Below are 24,250 nucleotides of genomic sequence, written 5' to 3' on the forward strand. Positions count from 1 at the left end.
TTTAAGAATAAGCCAACGAAATTCATAAACCGCAAATGCACACTTTCTAGAGCATTGGGGAGGCGAATACCATTACCGATACCTAACCTAGCAATACTTGAAACATCCTAATTCTATGAAACTAAACTAGCTAACTACCTTACCAAACAGATCATGCCCTATTGAAAAGTATCACTTTATGTCGGCAAAATGTGATATTTTCACTACAAAATTTTCCCATTGTTCAACGGAAGGGAGGGCAAGTGTTTCAACTCCCATTCATCTTATCAGCATGGATCATGAAAAATTGGAACACCATTGAACCTACCGCTAATTTAATTTAAATAAAGGTGTCCATCACGCCTTCTAATTTGAGTCATATTATGATCCATGCTTGACAAGATGTGTGCAACGACCCTCTCAGGACAATGATAGTAAACCATCATTATCACAAGCATGCACACCGCCGCCGTGACCCTAATGAAATATTGAGGCTAGTTAGAATATTAAACTTTGAATATTCTAGTAGTTAGCCAACAGCTAAAAATAAATGATTGGTTTGCTTTTCTATCAATTCGGGCATCATCTAACTAGCGACTTGACACGGCGTGCATTACGGTACCATACTAATCCTCAATAGCAACACTTGAAATGAGTATTGAATCCGGGTATTATTCATTCTGGCCAATTCAAGATGTGTGTAGTCACCCAATGCTATGCTATTCTATGCTATTGGTGCAAATTTCCTACTTTTATCGCAAACTTGGTACTGTGCAACTTTTGTTCTTGAAAAATGATTGTTGTTTTAATTTCGACTTAAAGATTTTCTATCAAACTCCATATTTTTGTGGGGGGATAAGAGCTTAATGGCCACCTTAAGGAAAACGCTTGTTTAACCATAGATAACAGCTAAAATATGTGAATTACGTCATTGTTCCGTGTTCAGACACTCATATTGCCTAATTCGATGAAACTTGAAAAAGCAGATAAAAACGTTCAAAAATGCATTTTAAATTTTTTTGCCGAAAGCTGAAAACCAGTCACTGTAGGGGCATAATGAGAACCCTCCCCCCTCTGGGGCAGTATAAGCACCATTAATCGGGGCACGATGAGCGTTTTCTGCCGGGGAATCTAGCAGCGAATACAACTCGATGAAATCAGCTGAATAATAGAGCTACAGCTTGACTTGTTTCATCTGACGATTTGGCCTATTGGTAAGGTGTCGGAGAAGTAATCAGTAGACTCGAGTTCGATTCCTGGTCATGGTGATTTTTTTTTCATTTATCATTCATGATCGATGCATTTTGCTCTAAACGGTGAGGCATAGATGCATCAAACAAAGCAATAACAAAATAATCTAGGTCTGATTGTAGAATTCAAAGAATTTACACATGCTCATACATTATGTTTCTGGTGTTATGTTTGACGGATGATGCTACTAGCCGTATAATCTAACAATAAAAAAAATCAATCATGAATGGTATGTGAAAAAAAACCCCTCGAACAGGAATCGAACTCGAGTCTACTGATTACCTCTCCGACACCTTACCAATAGACCAAATCGACAGATGAAACAAGTCAAGCTGTAGCTCTATTATTTAGTTGACTTCATCGAGTTGAATTCGCTGCTAGATTATAGGGCAGAAAACGCTCATCGTGCCCTGATTAATTGTGCTCTGTTCGCCTCAGGTCAACAAATTTAAGTAAAAACGCGTTTTAAAATTGATTAAAGTGAAAAATCAAAAATTTTATGATGGTGAAAATTGAGAAACAATGTGTCAATCATGATGCAGTTTTCGTCACTTGAGAACCTATAGCTGGTTATAATTTAATATTTCTGTAAAAATGAAAAGAATATTTCTTTTCGGTGAAAAATTAATACTATAGGTAGTACGATCCTATATCCTCATGAAAATTTGTTTAAAAAATACGTACTTTTGTAGAAAAAAGGAGTGCATACTATGCCCTGGGTGCTCATTATGCCCTTATCTCTCCTATGTATGTTTGGTTTGGATGGCTTTAGTAAACCAAAACCAATTTTCGATTCAATACTGATAGATGCTTGCTTTAAAAAATCTTAAAAATAGAATTCAAAATTATTTAAACACTATGTCAGAAAGAATTTAAGCAAAAACTATTATTCATCTAGTATTTGTTTAATAGAATGATGTTTTCGAACTTTTTATCAATCTGCATTTCCTAAGACTATTCTAGCAACAAAATTCGACTTTGCACTGAATTTTGAGTATGTTAAAGCAAAGTTATTGCAATAAAAATATACGCAAAAGAAAGTCAATTTCATACTATACCGGTTTTATTGATGTTGGCGATCCGGTTCTTAATAAAAATATGATAAATAAAACAGCAAAGTAGTTCCTGAATTTTGAAAAGTCTGCACAAATTCGTTCTTGGCAGACGGGCGCAGTGGGTTTTAATTTCTGGAAGCCATTTCGCTCTCGAAGACGGGTGAAGTGAAAGGAAACGAAAAAACACACCAGCTTAAGCGCAAAAATTCTAGATTTACTTTCAGAAAAATATTTATCACATGTAATGTAATTACATCACTAGAACCGGTATGAAATTTTCTTTCATGTGCATATAGTTTTGTTGCCTAAATCTTATGTTACCATACTGAAAATCTAATGCAAAGCCGAATTTAGGTGTTCTGCCGCTATTCGCGAGACTGCTTCTTCATCATTTTTAAGATTATCTCTAAAATCGTTCTAATACAGTTAGTTCTTCAATGTGGACTAAAAACTTTCATCACTTTGTTATCAACATATATGAGAAAAAATACTATGTTATGTCTGTTCCATATGAAATATACCGGCAAAGCTGTCCCATATATCTATTTTCACTAAATGCGTTAAAATTGCTCCTCTAATTTACCGTAATTTTATAAATATTCACACAATGTGTGCGACAAAATAAGCATTTATTGAAATTACGTAAGTTAGACTAGATAAAACAGTACATTAAAATGAAAAAAGATCAATTTCCATAATTTTTACAAGCTATGTTTAGCCTAACAGTTAATTTACACCAACCTGTTTTTTTTTTCAATAGTGTGAGGCTATTGAATTGTTGGTTGTAAAACAGCTACAAAGCCATTTTTTTAAGTTTTCTTCATACTGTTACTTGCTGCTTGGGCTTTCATAAAATCTATGAACCAAAATATGCGTACCTGGTAGAGCACACGCGTAAGTCATATTGAATTGATTTTTCTCATTATATATTTGCAGCCCATATGCTTTGCTGTTTATGATTCAGCATCAATTTAATTTATTTATTTTCTTATTGTAAAACATTTCAAGAATGTTGTGTCAAATTTTCAAGTCAATTGAAGCAAAACTGTAGAAATTATAGGCCTTTATCTCCTCCTATCTAATAGAAAGCAAGAAAGCAAGAGCAGAAACTTCAAACGCGTTTTTCTCGAAAGCACATTTTTAAAGTCTGTGGACATCGTCATTTGAAAACTACTTCACCGATTCTTTTCAAATTTGGAACATATTTTCTACATAGAAAATACCAGACCCCAAGGTTTTTTATTTTGTTTTTTTTTTTTTACTTTAGGGAGATTTTACAGATAAAAAATGGCGGATTTTTTCGTAAAAAATTGTAGTTTTTACTTCAAACAGCCACAAAAATGTCATTAAAAATTTTTTTTAAGTTGAATAAAATCGGTGGGGTCCAGAAAAACATCTATTAAAAATATTTTGCTCAGATTTTTTGACTTCAGATGATTCTGTGCTGAGATACAGTGTCCACCGCAAATCTTGTTTTCTAAAAGGCATCCTCGAAAGTGCTCCGTCACCGGCTCATTTTTCAATATTTTTCTACGAAAAAATTACTAAATGTTCTTTTAACAATGCTTTGTATAATGCAAAAAATTTGAATACATTTACGATAGCTTTTTTTTTACCCGTTCGACCCTACCATTCCCCCCCCTCCCCCTCTTAAAAGATCATCGACCGAAAAATTTTCGAAAAGATGAAGGTGCTGGTTGTTAAATTCATGAAATGTTGTTATTTATTTTGTTTTAGACCTACTCTAAAAAACTCTCTACTTTTCATCAGTAAACAGCCAGTAAAGTGAATAATATAGCGCAGATAGAGAGAATCAAATGAATAACTTACAAAAGAATAGTCAAATGTGGGACAGATTTGCGGGTACATAATACGCATGGCTGTCCCATCATTATTTTCTCCTCTGCATCAGCAAATTTCTAAGCAAAAAATAACATTGGACAAAATTTTAAAAACAATTATCTTAATAACTGTGAAGAAAGGAATAGAAAAGGTAAAGTTTCAACCGAGAAATCCACGAAAGGAATAAAAATCTTTAAAGCCGTTTTTCTTGATTCGTTGTTTTTACATATGGGACAGACAGCGGCAGAATAGTCTCAGAAAATGCAGATTGATAAAAATTTCTAAAACCTGCTACCTTTGAATAGCCACCAAAAATTCTGTGTTTCGTGTTTTATGAATCTAAAGATGCCAAAATATCACAAATTACGTTAACTATCGAATTCGCTTTTCAAAACATTTCTACTGTGACTGGAACAACTTTGGCGGTTGATTCATTTAAAAGTATGGTTTTTACACCACTTTTTGATATTTTTGTGGCCATTATCTGAAGAAATTTAGAAAAAAAATATTTATAGGCTTTCAATTACTTCAAATACTAATAATTGTAGCTGGATATTGTCTAAGAACCATGTTTTAGTCACGTTACAACCTCTCCGAAACTATATTTTTTGTGAAAATCGGTTGAGAAACAAGAGAGTTTTAGTGGTAAAAGTGTTAGGAGCCGTTTGACCCCCGGCGGTATAACTAGGTATATCACCAATATCACAGTGTGTTCCATAGAAGGACTTAAAAAAAATACAGTAACGCTCATTTTTCCATGGGCAGAAGATAGAGCTTTTTCCAGTTCATTTCTACCAAAAAAAATTTGGTCAACCATACATTTTTTTTTAAATTTTCTATTTGTAATCTTAAAAAATATATATGTTTTAGTTGTTTTATAGTTTCAGAGGAGATAATTTTCTTAATTTTCACTTTAAATATTTTAAAATTGAACTGGTAACTCAACAATCTCATCAACAACTTAAATTTGTTTTCAAAATTATTTTAATCTCGTTACAGAGCTATCAATACAAAGAGTATTGCCTAAAAAATATCGCCTAATCCTGAAGTTTAAATATTGCTGATCCATTCTTTTTTTCTATTTCTGCGATAGCTGATTTGGGCTCCCGTAGGGTACCACTGCAAAAAAAATTACAGTATTCAAGGAAAAAATGAGCATTGTTCTACATAAGGATTATTTATCGACTGAAATTAAATAGGATGAACAAGCGGAAAACATTGAAAGATGATTTAATAAAAAGTTGTCAAACAAACATGTATACCAAATATTATTATCGGATTATCTATTGTTTATAAAACAAAAAAATGTGTTTGCCTTGAGCTTGGTCAATCAGCGGTCAAAATCACGGAAAAATGAATAATAAAAAAAAACCTGTTTGCGATGGGGTCAATCAGCTGACAAAATCGCGAAAAAAATGAAAACCTGTAGTTGTTTAAATAAGTTTAGAGTTCGACGACGTTTTGCAGTCGGAGTTATCCGTATAAAGTTTAACTGAAAAGCGGTTAGCGTGTAGAAAACCGTCAGATTTTATACTGATTTGACTAATCGCACAAATTTCGCAGTTATGAGTGCACAGTTCATTTTTTTGCGATGCGAATGATATTATTTCCTGTAATAGATTATTCACCGTACACAACTCCTTTTTTTAACTTTTCATATACGATTTGTTACATTTTAACGACAACATAATTGAAATCGACCAGCATATAAAGTATCAAAGACGCATTTATCGCATCAAAAATCTTCGTCACGCCAAATTCGTTAATTCTCAGGCTATGGAAAAATGTGTTTTCAATAATGTAGATTGTTTTTTGTTTTGTCTGGGATTTTAACGCTCGTAATTAATTCAATCTCAATGAATACTAAGAATAATAATATTTCATTCCGATGACTTCATGTTTTGTCCTCTCTTGCAAAATAATGAATTGAAGATTGATTCAAGAATTTATTTCTTAACTTTTCAATGAAATTAATGAATAAAAGTGAATTTTTTAACTGTGTTTACTGCTCCGGCTAGCCTACCGCACGGAAGGCTACCGTCGCGCGATTAGAAATTTTCCCAGTAACCGCAATATCGGCTTGCAAATCCTTTTAGCAGTCTGAGAGGTTCAAATTATCTGAAATTATTAGAATAATCTGAAATAATATGAATTCCCTTGAATCTATTTCCAAGCAACCAAAAGTCCTATAAAAAAAGGTACAAAAAAGCTTATTCAGCCCTATCATTGATATAAAGTACGTTCTAAGCAGCTCAAAATTTAAGTTCTTATTGATACTTTCAAGTTCCAAAATAAGCCTTACTCCAACAGCCTTTCAATTCAGCTTCCAAAAAATCGTAAAATGAACAAAAAATTCTCTTTCTATTTAAATTGCACCCTTGGCATCGGTTCATATCACCTTCTCTGGATTATTTACAATGTTCAGTACATGGTGCCGCCGTGATGCCACGCGCCCGATTCCAAACTCGTCAAATTGCTCAATTGCTTCTTTCCTACATACATATTAGAGTGCCCCAAATGACCCGACTTTTGAAAAAGTTATGCGCTGCAGGCTAAAATTGATCCTAGGCCTAGTACAAGATCTCATGCCAAATTTGGGCCAGATCGGATCACGGGAAGGGGTCGCTCAACGAGCCTGAAGTTTGTATGGGATTTTGAGACATTTTGTTCGGGAGAAACATGAAAAACCAGTTTTTCAGCAATAACTTTGGTTCCCGTCGGCCGATTTCTTTCAAAAACGGGTTTTCTTAAAGCCTAAATTATGAAAAACCTTTCATCCGAAGACTGCATATCGATAAGAGTTAAGACAAAAAAGTTATTGGACTTCCAAAATGGGCTAACTTTTTTTACGGTGGTATTCATCACTGCTAATGAGGCGTCAATAAGTTCGACCGCCCCGACTCATTTACAGTGATGAATACCATCCTTAAAAAAGTTAGCCCATTTTGGAAGCCTAATAACTTTTTTGTCTTCACTCTTATCGATATGCAGTCTTCGGATGAAATGTTTTTCATAATTTAGGCTTTAAGAAAACCTGTTTTTGAAAGAAATCGGCCGACGGGAACCAAAGTTATTGCTGAAAAACTGGTTTTTCATGTTTCTCCCGAACAAAATGTCTCAAAATCCCATACAAACTTCAGGCTCGTTGAGCGACCCCTTCCCGTGATCCGATCTGGCCCAAATTTGGCATGAGATCTAGTACTAGGCCTAGGATCAATTTTAGCCTGCAGCGTATAACATTTCACAGGTTTTGAATTTCCCATACAAATTTGGGGCAGTCTAATACATATCCTACATATATCGCATCAGAACGGTCACTCTAGTACCAAACTACTCATTGAAAAAGCTTGCCCGGTTTGGGGACCGAAACCCGACCTTCGTGGTGAGAATCGAACACGCTGCCACAAGACCAGGCCTAGATGTTATTCTAACTGAAACTAAAAGTGGTGATGCGATTTTGAAAGCACCTCAATGCACTTTTTGTGACTTAGTAAATCACGTTTTGAGCACTCCTGCGCCCTTTATGTGACTTAAGTCCCTTACAACGTACATATAAATCACTTTTACAACTTTCAAGTTCATTAATGGGTACATATAGTTCACTCATGGGAATTGGGCACAATAAGTCACATACAACGTACATATTAATCACTTTTGCAACTTTCAAGTTCATTAATGAGTAGGGGAGAGTGGGGTATCGTGGGCCATGGGGAAACGTGGGTCACTTTTAATATCTCAGATGTGTGTTGAGATAAAAATCTCAAACCAACTGTCATCGTCGTCGCTTTGCGTGAGCATGTATTCCTATATGTTGTTGACTTAAATACGCAGCATATGCTTCTTTTATTTATCAAGCTAAAAAAAGTTAGAAAAATTTACTTACATAATTAAAAAAAACACCCGCTATTTTCATCAATGAAGAACCTAAAGTGCATAACAAAAATATGCTCATACGCTTATGATCTTAGTTTTCAGAGAAAGTTTTAAGGTGTTGAAAAGAGCAAAGTACTTACATTGAAACAGAAGCTATTGTGAAAAGCACAAAAACATAGCTGTACGTTTATTTGGCATTATAGAATTGGAGTTTGACATGTTTATTCTGTAAGTGAGTAAATCATTCACTAATCACATAAATTATATAGGTAAGTACATGGAAAAAGAAATTCTAGGAAAACTTTTGAAAACCCAAATCGATATTCAAATCGACAACCCTCTACAACTATCTGACTGGAAAAACAGGTTTGAAAGTTGGTATGTTCCTAAATAAACTCCCACTCCCACGCATTTTATTCATGTCTAGGAAAGCAAAATACTTTATTTTTTAAGTAGGTAATAGTTATTTGATGTTATTGAATCAATATTTCATTCAGATAGTAGTTATCATATAAGATTGAGTATAGGAAAATAAATAAATATAACCAGTGTACATCTCAGATTCCGATATACCTAACTACTGTGTGTGTATATACCAACATATGTCATTTGAGCCGATTGCAACTTGATTTCTATTAACTTCAAGACTTACCCCGCATAATGCTCCCAGCTGTGCAATTCCAAACATGTTTGGGAAGTGGAAGCTCCTTTGTAACACAACTTTAATTTCTGAGTCACAAATAGGTACTTATTTCAAACTGAAAAAACTTCTTCCACACAAAATTTGATGTTGGACACGAAAGAGATTCCTTATTTTTGTTCAGTTCACGCCACCCACTGTCATTCGCATCAACATCAACATCGCATGCAAGCGCGAGCGGGCTTGCGTTATGCGTTTGCGTATGACAAACCTTGAACATAGAGGTACGTCTGAAACTATTGTTGTGTATGTATCGTCATCAAACTGGTGACGTCGAAAATGATCGAAGTTTAATTCGGCCGTTGTTGCATACACAGCAAAACTCCTTGGCTTGAACGGTAAACAGAGAGATTTTCATTTAATAAATAACAGATTGGTCACTATTTGCGGTTAATGGACAGTAGATACAAATGTTAAAAAGTATGCCGTTTCTCCCGATGGATAGAAAAAAAAAGAAAAAGATTCTTGTTTGCAAGAAGAACCAGATTGCCACCCCCCTGGTTAAAAAGTATCCCTTATATGTAGTAGGTAAATATAACAAATGTTTAGCAAAAGCGAACGAATGGTTTTTATTCAAATTACCTAAAAAGCCATGTTATGCATGATGCTTGATAAATAATGTTTGAGGCTGGAGGCAATTTATAAGGTATATACAAGTTGCAGGTATACAATTATATCTTAACTAAAACATAAAATTCAAAAAGCAATATTCACTTACCTCACTATATTGTCTTTCAATAGAATCTCCAGAACTTGATTAAATCTAGTTTCTAGTTCAGTTTCAGTTGAATTGAGTTCCTTGAATGATGTGCACGATTTTAATGGAATTTCTTTCTTACGAATTTGTATTAAACATCAAATTATAATTTTAAAACTTATTCCAGAACAAATATCAATATTTTATTCTCAAACTATTCACTATTTTTGGTTCTTCCGAAACTGGCATCGACAGCACCTTCCAATTGATTTAACAAATTTCGTAAATGCTTATCTTCCTTCACACCTCGTAAACGTTCGGTTTCAGTCAATTCAGTCCGAATTGTCGACACCATCGATTTTATGAATTCTGGATCTTTGTCAGCTAATTTGTACATGAATCGGAAAAAGTTTGCGGCATCGATAGGTAAATTCTTTTTAGTGAAAGCTGTCAAACAGGCTTTAAACTCCATTTTTATGAGGTTTGAATTGTTTCCGGTAGACTGAAGCATTTTTAATGCCAATTCATTTGCTATTGGTTTGCTGGGACAGCCATCCAAAACCAGCAATGCGTGATCCAAGATAGACAACGCCATGATGCGAATGAATAATGCTATTTTGTTATTGTCTTGGATGCGCTGTAGGGATTCCAAAGTAAGAAGCAATATTTTCAATGCACTATCCGAGTTCGGTTTAGGTGTAAATCTTTGCAATTCAATGTAGGCAACCACAAATTTTTGAAACGCAAATATTACGAGTGCTTCATTTTGCGATGAAAAGAATGTAACAAAAGGTCTAGCAATGTCATTGCGGTCTTTGAACTTTACGAACTGTGGTGTCCATTTAACAATCATATTCGTGACATGATCACTAATAACAGGGTCACTTGTGTAATTTAGCGTTCCCATCGCATCCATTATTCGATGCCAGACCTTTCCCATAGCCAAAATTGCATCGCTGGGGACGCTTCGATCGGTTAGTACTGCCATCGGGAGGAAGTAATGGCTAAAAGCAATGTGGTACAAACAGGTCGAATTGCTTTTAATATAGATTATCGATCCACATTCCTTTAAGGCTAATGCAAGCACAGACATGATTCTTCGCAGAACCGGAACGCTTGGATTTACAGCCCACTTGTCGAGATGTTGAAACAGAGAATGCATTTTCATTGTCATCTCATATTGCGCTCGGCTATCTTTTCCCTCATAATCTTTGTATTTCCGGCCAACGTATTTGAAGAAAAGCCCTATTGGTTCGTCATCTCCTTCACACAGATCATACTCTGGTATATCGCACAAACTTTTGAATTCAGTCATTTGACAAACGACTCGAGACAAATCTTGCAGCTGGTCCCGACCATTAAGAAGTGCAAACTTGAGCCAGCAACGAACAACTATTTTTTCTTGAATTTCGCCAACACGCCCACTAGTAACCATTAGCTTCAGATAGTGTAATCGTAGTTCTAAGCTAGCCGTCTGGTTGTCCGAAAAAAATCCAAACAGCGAGAGAAACTGCCCAGCATATGGTTGACCATTTGCAAATACAGTGAAGTGTGAAGCTAGCTCGGCCACCACCAGTGGCGATTGCAGTTGGTCGCCGCAGTTGAAACATTCCTTCACATAAGGTAACACGATTTCATACAGCGGTTGAAGTATTTCACTATGTTCCTCTGCCCTAAAATAAGGTTTTCGTCTGTAACATCCGAAGATAGCACAAACAGCTATGGGGGAAACGAGAAAGTTAATTATTGTTGTTCTTTAAATTTATTTAAAGATTTTTTATCACCAGTACTTACTTCCCAGCAAAGCATCTCTTTCGCTTTCCGAACACGCCTTCAAATATTTACCCAACCACTCGCCCAGGAAGGCTTCGTCACCTTTCTCAAACTGACCTCGAGTTATAGCACGATCATAAACGGTACACATTCCGGCAGCCAAAACTCCCAGGGCCGGTTGCATCCGGTCTCCATATTTTCGATACGTTGCTTCGAAGCTTTTGAGGAATGTATTCAGATGATTAGATTTATCAAAACTTCGTTCACCGATTTTCCCAATCATTGTCATGTTGGCCAGCGTTATTGTAGTGATACGTCGCACGGCTGAATCTATCGTGCCTTGAGTTGGGTTTGAAGCTTCCAGGCGTATTTGTAGCAACTGTTTCGATAGTCTGCTATAATCGTCCTGATAAGGTGTGGCTTCCATCATAGTCAACATCAGTAGCGAAAAATTGTAAACGGCTTGTTCTGGCATCGATTCCAACTTAGACGGCGGAATTTTTAGTATTGTTCGGTTAAATAAAATTTGGACTTTGGTCTTTTGATTGGCATCAGAATAGTGACGTAAAAGAAATGCTAAAATTGTCACGTAGCATTTGAAACTGGAATCTTGAAGGCTTATACCATTAAATGCTTCCTGGCTGGCACGAAACTTGGCCTGCTCGATAAACTTTTCGGGGGAACTAGCAAGGCATGCAAGCTTACTCAAAGCTTCGGTTGGCAACTGAAATGGAGAGCTCAGATTTTTGCTAAAATACTCCCACAGAGTCAAAATGAAATCGTGCTTCACTGGCCACCATTGAGTATAAATAGGCTTCACAAGCAGCAGAAACATTCTTAGCTGCTCTTCTGATTTTTCATAGTGCAAAATTTCTTTTAGAAGCTTGTCTAAGATAGTATAATCCGGTAAAATATCAATGACAGGAGTTTCCTTGAAAGTGATTTGATCCAACATTTGATACTGATAGAGCGATGCCAGCCCACTTATGAACCATGTTTGAAACAAAAATTCTCCAGTTCCGTTTGACTTACACGTTTTACGTATTCCGTCGCGTTTTTCTATGACGATCGATTGCAGAATGGTTTGTAGACTACTCCAAAACCCTAAGTTGAGAATTGTACTGAGTTTTATGATTCCAATCCATAGCTTTCTAATGCATGGACATAAAAATTGCGATTCTAGAATCAACTCGTTTTTCTGTATGTTGTTGTATTTGTGGGCTGTTATGTTCAGTAGATTTTCCATTATGTCAAAGTATAATTTGCGACATTGCGTTTTTTCAGAAGCTGTTTTTTCAGCTTCGTAAGCCAATACAAGTTCCAACCAATGCCAATCCAGTATTGCGTGGAAATATTCATAGCTATGCAAAGGAAGCTCTCTGGGAGACACCATTCCTACATTTTCCGCTACGTCTGCAACTGACGGTAAACTGTTATGAATGGTACTAATTGCTTCCAAGACCGTCTCGCATTCCAATGTGTCAACTTGTCCCAATATCACTCGAAATAGTTCGTTGATTTCGGACCGTATCAAGCCACATTCTGTATCACCCAAATCCTGCCTTATGGATTTGATACTCAATTTTGCAATTCTTCCTCGGGCTGCGTTTGCCAAATTTTGTACTAGCTCTTCATCAAGATAGAAAAAATCTATTCCAAACAATCGACAAGGTATTTCATCTTCTTCCGACGATGGAGTTGATATCTGTTGACTGAACCTTTCCACAAACTTTTGGACTTGCACCATGTCCTTAACATCATCGCCAACAAATCGGGACACATCAGACGACGTCTTACGACATTCAAACATGACATAAATATTTATAATTTAGTCAAACTTTAAAACTTATTTATAAAAATTTCAAACAGATCCGGTTCTGCTCCCAGAATTCAAAATATAGCGCGCCACAAAAAGTAAACAAATTATACCACCGTAAAAAAAATCGAAATTTAACTAATTTCGAGCAAACGGGCGGGCATGCATGAACATCATGAACATCGGGTTGACTGGGATGCCAGGTAGAACGGTAGAACGTGTATAGAAGGTAGATAGAACGTTGATGCAATTTTTCATTTTCTACCTTCTACATGAAAAACTAATTTCGGAAGAAATATTGGAATTGAGACTTTTGCGTTTCGAATCCTTTTTAAATTGGGACCGATGCTGGAACTTAAAATTTTTTTTAAATTTCTTGCGCCTTTCTGTCCTTAATATTTTCGATTTATGTTACACATTCTATAGAATTTTCAGATTCAGTTCTTATATGTCCTCGAGTAAGGCTATAATACCTCATGAAATCAATTTTCTTTTGAATTTGTTTTACGACTTCAATCGACCCACTGAAGTTGAAAAAAAAGTGTCCCAAAACTTGATGGTCTAGATTGGCGTTTCATATTTAAAAAAAAACAATAGTATCTATATGTATATAGCTGGTAGCTGATTTATTGAAGTTTTCAGATTTCAACGGAATTTTATGATAATTCGAAAAACTTGTAGATAAAAATTTGCCATTATTTTTATTTTTAAATCATACATTTCGCCAAAGCGTGTAGCTAATAGAAACATTTCAAAAGGCTTTTTTCTAGTAAATGACATTTCGACGGAAGTCAGTGCTACCAACTTAACTTTGTTGACATCTAAAATCGCTCCCACTAACCTTTTCCTCCGCATACTCGAAGTTGACAGTACGTGATTTTAAATTTTCTTCAAATTATTCATTAATTTCATAGTAAATCGTAGTATTATTTGTTTAACATTGATGCATTTTGATTCACTTATTTTCCCTCTATTTATCGATCATCAATTTTGTGTTGTAACGGTTATCTAGTTGTTATATATAAAGAATGTTTTCAAACAAATCGGTTGCCGCAGTTCGGCAAATCGTGCAGATAGCGTTGAGATATTCGCTAAATTTTATCGTGTAAAACTAACAAATTACTATTCCTTTACGTTTCTCTCAAGGTTCGGTCACTCGCAATAAATCAGCAAAATGACGAACTCGAAGGGTTATCGTCGCGGTACCAGGGACATGTTCTCCCGTCCCTTCCGCGGACATGGAACCATCCCTCTGTCAACCTACATGAAGGTTTACAAGGCTGGAGACTACGTGGACATCAAAGTAAGTTTACAGATCAATTTTTAATCTGATATTTCGGAGATGTTCAGGAGAGGTCAACAGATTATTTGCATCCTGTTAACTTCTTAGTGATTCTCCGACAGCAATCTGATCAAATAATCGGAATGCCATCTTCCATTGTTTCGCCACCAGTTTCAGTTAAACGAGGATACTGATAGGGAGAATAGAAGTTGCATACAATCAATAATTGTTTACAAACTTATTATCTCAAAAATGAAAACGATTTTTATTTTCTATTTTTCCAGGGACATGGTGCTGTCCACAAAGGTATGCCCTATAAGGCGTACCACGGAAAGACTGGCCGCGTGTACAATGTCACCAAACAAGCCCTCGGTGTCATCGTGAACAAGCGCGTCCGTGGCAAGATTCTACCGAAGCGTATCAACGTTCGCATCGAACACGTCAAGCCATCGCGCTGTCGCGAGGATTTCCTGCGACGAGTGAAGGAAAACGACAAGGCCCGCCACGAGCTGAAGGTCACGAAACCGAAGGCCAAGATTTGCTTGAAGCGCAAACCGAAAGCCCCCCGAGGCGACCAGGTGATTGTGAATCCTCCGAACCCGATTCTGCTGGCTCCAATCCCGTACGAATTCATTGCTTAAGGTAAAACCGTGACTGGGAGGTGCGAATGTATATGATTAATACAAAACCTTTAATTTAGCCGGACTGATCAGTTATATTGTCCGAAAGTCCTTATTCGTCTGTCTCGAATAGCATGTTGGGTTTCCTCCTTGAGTTCTCCAATAGTACAGGAGCCTATTCGGTGCGTGTCGTTAGATGATTGAAAATACCCGCACCGCCTAAAAATCCAGACGAAAAACGTGTAATTCCACAGTTAAAACCTAGCCAATGTGTTTTTTTCCATCTGGAGCGCCTTGAGTCGAGTATTTTGTCATATCACGCATAATAAGTAGAATCTAAGTTCCTTAGACTATTAGCAACTATCAGGGAATCAGGAACGAAGTTTACAATCAGCTACGATAGTTCGTTTATGAAGTTGAGATGAGGTTAACAGGTCCTTAGTGCAGGGCTGGTAGCGAGTCACTTTTTAGTGACTTGGTCACTTTTTTTGGGTCAGTCACTAAAAAGTCACTTTTTTCATCATTTGGTCACTAAAGTCACTATTTTCCGAAAAATGGTCACTTTTATCACCAAAAGTCACTTTTTTCACCGAAAATAAACCAATGAAAGAGTAATTTGAATTGCGCGTTTTAATATTGACGGTAGTAACTGTTAATTACTTGATCAGTCAGTTCGAAAATTTTTTCGCCTCCGGCGGAATTTCGGCATGAATCACCCTTGGCTTGAGACATTTCGATCTACGACATTATTTGACGTTCATGAATTGAAACTAACTTTGCAATGCAATTTGGTTCTCCGAATCTAAATATGTATGCAATATTTCTATTAGCTTTTGTTATTGAAATGACTTTTGAAAATAATTGAAAATCTTTAGAGAAGTTTCTGCACTTTTTTTACAAAAACTCAAATCAAAATCATTGAATCAATTGATGAGCTTTAAATAGAATCAGGTTTTTTTACACTTTCTGCTGTGATGTCAAAAATACTTGTAATGACATTTTTCCATAATCAGTTATCTATAAATGATTGATTTTACTAGTTATAAACTCTTTATCACCAAAACTAAATGTTTTCGGCCGAATTTGACAAAATTTCTGGTTTAGGACACTATTTACCAAATCAATAATTTAAAAAAAATAAGCACCAAAATTGTTATAGTGAAACATGTTTATTGAAAAAACTCTTCCTGAAATGTTTTTAAAAACTAATCTTTTTTGTTTCCATATTGTTTTTTCAATCTTCAAATAAATTTACCGAATTTTATTGTACATTTATTTTTTCAATTTTCTAATCAACTTGCCGAATTTTTTTTTAACAAACTTTTTAAATTTTTAAGACATATTTTTAACAATTGTTTCCTTGTTTTTAAATTCTGAATTTTCGTGTTCTTCAGCCATAAGCCTTTAACTCCCATTTTTTAATAATACAACATAATTTCAACCTTCTGTTCTTTCAGGACCCAATATTTTAATCAAAAAGACAAAATACTCAGAGCTTGTAATTTAAAGCCTTAAAACCTGCGATTGAATATTTAAAAACTTTTTATTAATATTTTTTATATGAAATCATGTTTTTTGGATCTATCATGATTTTTAAATTAATCTAAAAAGTTTGAAAAATTGTTCTAAGTAGAAACTTTAAAAATAAATTTTAATACGCAATGTTAACTAAATTTGTACTTGATTTGTGCTTTCATCATTAATAACAAAAGTTTTGTACTCATTATTTTTAATTTTTCATCAGTTTTTATCATTCACGTAATTACTCATTTTCTAACATTTCTGTGTCAGTGTAGTGGAACATGAAGTTATTATTTAAGCTTCAAAAAAGAAATTTTGATAACTGGAAAATTTTACTTTATTAAAGGTTTTTTTGTTTGGCTTATATAACTGGCACTTTTAAAATAATCATAAATATATTCTTCTTTTTATCAAATTAAATTAAACCATCAAACATTGAATAAATTCTGTTCAAAATTTATTTCTTATTCAGTAATCGGTAATTCACATTTTAAATCGTGATTAAATATTTTTTGTTCAAATTAAAAAATTACAGCGGAATTTCTCACTAAACTTCCAGTTGAAAATGAGGAAAAGAATTCCAAATTTAGATGAATAAAAATTAACAATTATTATCATTTTCCTAATCATTCTATTCATGGTAAGTTTTGTACAAAATTGGACATTTATTTTAGAATTCAGATTTTTTAATTTTAAATTTGCTAAGAAATTCTTTAGAAACTAATTTATTTCTTACTTTCTTGACTTATCGAAAATTTGAAACATTCATTGTAATATGTTTCCAAAATGTTTTTATCAGTCTTTTGTTTAGTTTGTGTGTTGAACATGAGTGACAAACGGTGTAAGAAAACCTTTTCCTTTTCAATTTTTTATTTGTTGTATTGTTATTATTTTTATCTAAATTTTAATTTCGAAACCCAGCCCCCCTCCCCCCCCCCCCCTGGACGGGTCCTTCGCACGGGCCTGATTTGGTCACATTATTTGTAGTTCAAATTTACTTTTTTCGTTCTACATAGTCACTATTTGGTCACTTTTTTCGGTCCTCAAAGTCACTATTTGGTCACTTTTTTTCAAATTTTGGTCACTAAAGTCCCTACTTTTTCATTGTCAAACCGCTACCAGCCCTGTTAGTGTACATCGGCCATTCAAACTGAAGAGTCACAGACGATCGCCTATCGGTTTTACATGTCCCCTCACCTTCGTAGAAGGATTTTCGGATCCAATTTCTGTTATACTACGTTTCAATCAGTTCCAGTTTATTTGCGCTAGCTAGCATTTAAAGGATTATTTGACCAGAACTGTCTAATTCTACCAGCTATGGTAATTACCATAGCTTCTTTGTAATAGCAGTTGCCGAAATATTGGTAAATTCTAACTCTACGATTGCAAGCTATTATGCATTTTATTTTACTTAAATCTTTTTTTATTGTTTTAGGAATAGTTTGTGAATCGATTTGATCAATTATTGAAAAATCTAAATTACACTGTGTCTCGTTTACGGTACCTTCATGTTGGGTCAAAAACTGGTTTATTCTTGCTGTCATAGAATGCATTGCTATAGATAAATTTTTTTTCTTGATTTCTATAATACACATTACTAATTACAGATTCGCAACAAAATAGTTCAATAAAAAATAAATAAATTTTACCATCTCTTAATAACCAACACATATCAATGGTATTTTTCTGTTTGATTGGTTTGAATGAACTTAGGCGCGCTACGTGGCGTCGCGGGACTGATAGAACAGGATGTAGCCCGTTTCGGAAGATTTCTGAATATCTGACGTTAAACCGTAGAAATCTTCTATAGTAGAAGCTTCAATTTTCTGCAAAAAATAGAATGTTTTTTTATGTAAACACATTTCTATAGATAAAACAATATGTTACAATCAATACTCACGTCAACCATGTCATCGTCAAATAGCAACCAAAATCCATGACTTTTAACAATGCTGATGTAATGTCCGCGATTGGGACCGGAACCACAGTGAATGACGACGGCCATCAGATCATACAAACGGTCCGGATTTACAGCATCATCCGACTGGAAAATGTTTTAGAGATTTTTATAATAAGCTTGTGCGGCTAAAATAATACAAAATCTTACCGTATTGAACAGCCTTAATTCTAGCGGAAACACCACCCGATGGGAAACTTTAATGTGCCGATTGTACTGTTCCATGTACTTGAACCGCTTCAAATGCAGAGCCAATATCATCGGTAACTTTTTGACTCGCATGCGTTTCTGCGCTTCTTGGTAGCTGCAACAGTTGTCGCATTTGAACTTGTTATCACTGCAAAGAGTTTCGGTGTTGCTAAAGCATCGCAAACAGTGCGTTATGCTCGTATTCTGGTCAACGTCCACCTGTAGGTCAAAAAAGTTCTCATCCTTGCTGCTAACGGTTTCGCAGTTCAGGCAACGTGTTTCACTCGTTAGAATTCCCTGGAATATTTCATGCACCCAAGTAGGTTCCTGCGGCTGTTGTGAGTTGTCTCCATTCATTAGGCTTGGTCCTGGACCGGCAATGCCAACACCGTTCTTGCTGGTCGCTCCTGGAGCAACCTTGGCTTGATTACGCTCAGCGAGAATGATTTCATTGATGTGATTTATGAGAAAATTGAGAAACTCATGCGCATCCTGCTGCATGTAGTTGTCGAATTCTTCTTTCTCCTTGCGTAATCTGGCTATAAATTTCTTGGGCGCTATCGAGCCCACTTTCTTCTTCTGTGTGGCAATGCTGTAGAAAAGGTCCGCCAGGCATGACAGTAAAGTTTCTTTTGTTCGCTTGTTTTTCGCCTTGTACTCCAGAACTTTCTCTCGGAACGGTCGACAGAAGTAGAGTGCCTGGAGAACCGAATTGCTGTAGCAGGTATTGCCAAACTGTGATGACAAAGGAAATAAATTTAGTAGTATAAAAATTTATGACTAGAATTGATTCTACTGAAAAAGTTATTTTCTGGAGACGTAGTATTTTCAAGCGGCATTTCATTTCTCCACTTGTCAGCCTTATATTGCAGAACTTGAGTTTCAAGTTATGTTCAACAAGATTAATACCTAAACTTTAATTAATGTTTCGTATTTCATTGTTTTCTCTTCAAGTGTTTTCTTTTGCAAAAATTTTAAATCTTCTATTGAACTGGTGTTGCACCTTAATTAGTGTAAATCCAAATGCCAAATGCTAACATATACTACAAAAAACCGGACGTGGGTTATCGATAACTTACATTAACCAATCCGAAGTAGTGCTCATTGGGAGGGAATTGATCAGATCCAATATCACGTTCCAGTTGAGAGATATTTGCGCCCTAGATACAAGAAGGTTCAATAAAAACGATCGGATGTCAAAAGGTTATTTTAATTGGCAGCTCGCCGTCGTTCGATAATGCGTCAAAACATGGAGATTTTCTTACCATTTCTTCTAGATAGAACGGAGTAACAGCTTTTTCGCAAAATATTAACAACAAAACTGGTATGTTAACATCGCATCCATCGGCTAATGTTCGATATTTTTCAATAAAACCAACAAATGGTAAGCTTGAAGTATCATTTTTTTGAGAATTTTCAACACAGCTGATAAAACCACTGCAGCTCCAGTCAGAATTTTCCTGATGAGGATGTTTTGGAAAATTTGTGATGATTTTTGACAGCAAAATTTTGAAACATTGAGGCCGTTGCACACTAGGCTTATGCGTAATTCGTGTGGTCGGCCATGAATGCTAAAAGTGAAATATTTCATTTAATTGAAAAGGCTTTTAAAGGCTGATACCAGAAAATCAATTTTATTTAAACTAGAGAAGCTTTCTTAAATGCGTGTTCTGAGCGTTTTTGAGAAGCTAGGTTCCCGCATACTAAAAAACCATATCTCAAGCAGTCAATATGAAACATCTACGGCTTCACAAATAGTGATAGTATCTGTAAACGTAACTTTTCTTTTAAACTTTACTTTGTCAACGATAAGAACGAAATATGAACGTTCATGTGAAAACGTGATGGTATTTGGAAAGGTGACAGAATGGTATGGACGATTTTCTTCAATTTTTTTATAATCGTAAAACCGAATTCGAACCGTCACACATACCGTTCATCCCTTCGGCCATGCTCACGTCAAAATGAGCGAAACGCACGGTCAGAGATGCCAGATGGTTTTGTACGAAAATTAAAGCACATTTACGAAAACAGTTTTAATTTTTTAAAACTTTCATCATACTAAACGAAGCGTCATAATTAAGCTCTTTGATTTACAAGATGCTCTTAACAATTTTTATCGCTTTATGCAAGATTATGTAATAAAAATATAAAAGTTTCTTTACGAATCCATGGCTGAACTCAATACGAATTGAGGCTACATGCAAACAGGCGAAATAGAAACATAAAAGTTATAAATTTTTTGTCACATTTTAATTTCATATTGGTACAATTTTGGAAAATCTATCTAGTCGGCACCACTGCCGACAACTGGAAGAGAAGAACACAAAAACAACAACTTGTTGTTTTTCGCGTTCCCCTAGTTCAACTCCCAGCAGCAAAGAAAGCCTTCTCCGATTGGGGTCCAACGGATGAACAAACAAACCGGATATTCGCGATATTTTTTTGGTTCTCGACGGAAATCAATAACGAGAATGTCGTCAAAATCGGAGATTTTGGAACGTCGGTTTCAATCTTTCGATAGATTACAGCTACCTTTCCACATTCAAGTAGCCGGTTATGGCGGCGCGATGCCAATGAAAGTTTCAACACCGCGGCAAGGGGTATCGGACTGTTTTGTTGTAACAGGTAAGTGAAAAAGTTTATTGTTATTGCATCATTTCAACAAAAATTGATAGCAAAAACAAAATCAGCGAAAGTATTAGAATATTGAGAACAATTTTATTTTTTGTTTCAGACTATGGCTGCTGGCTGCTACACAATTTCCGCTTAAGCCAATGATCTGTGGAAGCTATCGGAACAAGACAAATGATGCTTCATGGAGGAATAAATATTAGTTATCTTATTTGTGGGAAATCCATTTCTAAAGTAAGGTAATAATTATGTAAATAAAATGATAACTCGAAATCTTTTAGTTTTTTCCAATCCGAAAACTCCCAAAATTATTCATATGTGTGCGTGTTATTCACGTACGGTTCCAAATAACGTACGCATTACATTGGAAGATCATTATGAGAAATTTTGTCACGACATTATTTGTTAGTGTCTGTTTATAATGTTACTTCAAGAATTACTTTAACATTTACAGTTTGAATATCAAATTATGGTTTCCATGATCGATTTTCGGACGATATCCGTACTTTTTGAAGAACAGTTCTTCCATATAAGTGCCTTAACAGTTTTTAACAGTTACATAACCTAACGACATATTAAAAATAACATCAAATCGGAATTCACGATTTAAGCAATGTATTTTACAATAACAATAACCGTTTGCTAAACGTTTTTTTACGCTTTATCAAATCGTCGTTTGACTTCTTCAGGAAACGTTTGGCAACAATCATTATTTATGCGGGTTACCACCTTATCACGTTTGCGCGCTCATTTGAGCAGTGCCAAACGCGATGCAAATCGTGTTCACAGCGACTGAATTTCATCGCATTTGTGCAAATGTTCACGCAGAGAAAACTTGGATTTTGATACAAGACAAAACTGACTTTGATTCAAAACATTCAGTTTTTTTAATCAAACTCCTGTTTTCTTTGAATCAATGAATTATCGTTCTGATTCAAATGAATAACTTTTGAAAGAAAGAATTAATGTTTTGAACTGAAAAATTTTGGACTTTGATTTTAAACAAATTCTTTGATTCAAAAGAAATTTGTTCAATTGCACATTTCGTTTAAAACAAAGTAAATTTTCTTTCAACCAAAGAAAATTGTTTTCAACAGAAAGGAATAACTCATTCGTTGCGCAGTACTCGCAACAGACGGACGTTTTTTTCCTTTCGCTGTGTGCTGTGTGCAAAAGTGCTTGCCTCTCAAATTCGGTTGTGAATACCGTCACGGGCGTAGTTTACCGTTGATTACGGAACTGTTTGCTGTGAAAATATCATTTAGTGCCGCGAAATCGCAGTGATCCAATGAAAAAAAAAACAGCAGAAGGCATACACAATATAGTCAGGTCGCCATAGAGTTGTTTTTGACATTTCTTACGCACACTTGCTGAGCGTGTGCAGATGAGACGGGACAATTAACCTCAAAAACTCTCGGTACAAAAAACGGGCAGCCGGTCGACACACATGGTCGTTTTTGAGGTTAATTGTCCCAAAACTGAAAAGTGTTGGTGAAAAAACCAGCAAAAAATCACGAACACTACCAGCGGCAATTAGGACTATTGTTGTGTGAAACCAGCAAGGTCAACACAAAAGACCGATCGTTTGGTCGGCAGCGGTTTGTAATAGGGTGTATCCCATAAATATTTTTTTTCTATCCTAAGTTATTTTTTTTTCCTGTTTGTTTTTTTTTATTCTTTATCTCAAAAAGTTAAATTTTGAGTTTTATATTGATCTTTAACTATTATTACTATTTTGGTTATACATAATTTTCTTCTCTATCATCTATCATCTATCTTCATCTATCATTTCGCCTTTTTGTTATTGTTTTGCTCTCCTCTGTGACCCATTATGTCGGAAACCAATCGACAAGTGGATGACGACGGCGAGGACGATGAGCATCCTCCATTTCGGGAAGAAACTCAACCCGAGAGGTTAAATTTTGGAAACTATTCCCCCAGTACCGCCAACCCTCCTATGTACATTTCTGATACGGAGGATTCGCCTACCCCCGTTTCTCACCCAACATCAACACCCTTTATTTTCGGCAAAGAGCCTATTTCCCAATCACCAGAAACAACCCAAGTCGATTCCCCTGGTAATGTTTCAAAGTCGACAAATACTTCACCTCGCCGTCGGGTTTACCAATCTCAATCGAAAGGTCCCTGGGTGGTCTACATCCGGCCCAAACCGAATGGGAAACCACTTAACGTGATTTCAATCTCCCGAACCCTCGACCGATCATACCCTTCCATAGTCAACTACCAGTCGATGAGTCGGAACAAGATGCGCGTTGTCGCTGGTAGTCTGAAGGAAGCAAACGCCATTGCTTGTGACGAGAGGTTTACGATCGAGTACCGCGTTTACGTTCCCGCTCGTGACGTGGAAATCGACGGAGTGGTAACCGAAGAGGGTTTGACCGTCGATGACCTAATGGAATCAGGGGTTGGCCGATTCAAGGATCCTGCTCTTCCAACGGTCAAGGTGTTGGATGCGCGTCAACTAAAGTCAGCATCTGGCGAGGGGGAAAAACGGAAGTTTTCCCTGTCGAACTCTTTTCGGGTTACCTTTTCCGGCACTGCACTTCCTGATTACGTTGCGATCGGGAAGGTTCGTCTACCTGTGAGACTTTATGTGCCTTCGGTCATGTTCTGCCAGAAGTGCAAGCAGTTGGATCATACGGCCGCCTACTGCTGCAATCAGGCACGCTGCTCTAAGTGCGGGGAGAAGCATGAGGAAGCTTCGTGTGCAATACAAGCAGCAAGCAGGTGCTTGTATTGCACTGGTGAAGCCTCTCATGCTCTCTCGGCGTGTCCGAAGTACATATCGCGCCGGGAAAAAATCAAGACTTCTTTGAAAAATCGTGTAAAAATGTCCTACAGAGACATGGTTCTGAAGTCTTTGCCAATCGTCTCAGAGAACCAGTTTGACCTTCTAAGTGGCTTTGAATCCGAAGGGGAGGATCCATGTGAAGGAACATCAACTGGGCCATTTTTAAAAAATAATGTTTCACAGGCTCCAAAAAGGAAACGCATTACTAAAACACAAACCGGATTAGCTGCCAGCAAAATTAAAATTAAA

General features: G+C 36.0%; 4 protein-coding genes across 4 annotated transcripts in view; 1 reads left to right on the forward strand and 3 right to left on the reverse strand.

Annotated features, from left to right (window-relative positions):
- The window catches only part of LOC129748942 (calumenin), a 29,745-nt gene extending 20,895 nt beyond the window's left edge, over positions 1 to 8,850 (reverse strand). The window contains exon 1 of the mRNA XM_055743752.1: positions 8,653 to 8,850. Within this exon, the coding sequence (XP_055599727.1) occupies positions 8,653 to 8,688 (36 nt within the window). The 5' untranslated portion in view covers positions 8,689 to 8,850. The remainder of the gene's footprint in view (positions 1 to 8,652) is intronic.
- A 710-nt stretch (positions 8,851 to 9,560) lies between these two features.
- Positions 9,561 to 13,083, reverse strand: LOC129744674 (protein MMS22-like). Its single transcript, XM_055737314.1, has 2 exons — positions 11,192 to 13,083; positions 9,561 to 11,116 (listed from the first exon to the last, which is right to left on the reverse strand). Exons 1-2 carry the CDS (start codon positions 12,978 to 12,980, stop codon positions 9,612 to 9,614), a joined length of 3,294 nt encoding a protein of 1,097 aa, XP_055593289.1. The 5' UTR covers positions 12,981 to 13,083; the 3' UTR covers positions 9,561 to 9,611.
- Positions 13,084 to 13,754: 671 nt separating this feature from the next.
- Positions 13,755 to 14,967, forward strand: LOC129746415 (60S ribosomal protein L21). Its single transcript, XM_055740058.1, has 3 exons — positions 13,755 to 13,855; positions 14,133 to 14,289; positions 14,553 to 14,967. The coding sequence occupies exons 2-3, from the start codon at positions 14,161 to 14,163 to the stop codon at positions 14,907 to 14,909; spliced, it is 486 nt and encodes a 161-aa protein (XP_055596033.1). The 5' UTR covers positions 13,755 to 13,855; positions 14,133 to 14,160; the 3' UTR covers positions 14,910 to 14,967.
- Positions 14,968 to 17,648: 2,681 nt separating this feature from the next.
- On the reverse strand, positions 17,649 to 20,046 carry LOC129745914 (ubiquitin carboxyl-terminal hydrolase 46). The gene is made up of 5 exons (XM_055739302.1): positions 19,821 to 20,046; positions 19,635 to 19,715; positions 18,517 to 19,290; positions 18,310 to 18,453; positions 17,649 to 18,235 (listed from the first exon to the last, which is right to left on the reverse strand). Exons 1-5 carry the CDS (start codon positions 19,821 to 19,823, stop codon positions 18,128 to 18,130), a joined length of 1,110 nt encoding a protein of 369 aa, XP_055595277.1. The 5' UTR covers positions 19,824 to 20,046; the 3' UTR covers positions 17,649 to 18,127.
- Positions 20,047 to 24,250: the final 4,204 nt, after the last annotated feature.

The sequence above is a fragment of the Uranotaenia lowii genome, chromosome 2 (assembly GCF_029784155.1).
Source record: "Uranotaenia lowii strain MFRU-FL chromosome 2, ASM2978415v1, whole genome shotgun sequence".
Lineage (NCBI taxonomy): Eukaryota > Metazoa > Arthropoda > Insecta > Diptera > Culicidae > Uranotaenia > Uranotaenia lowii.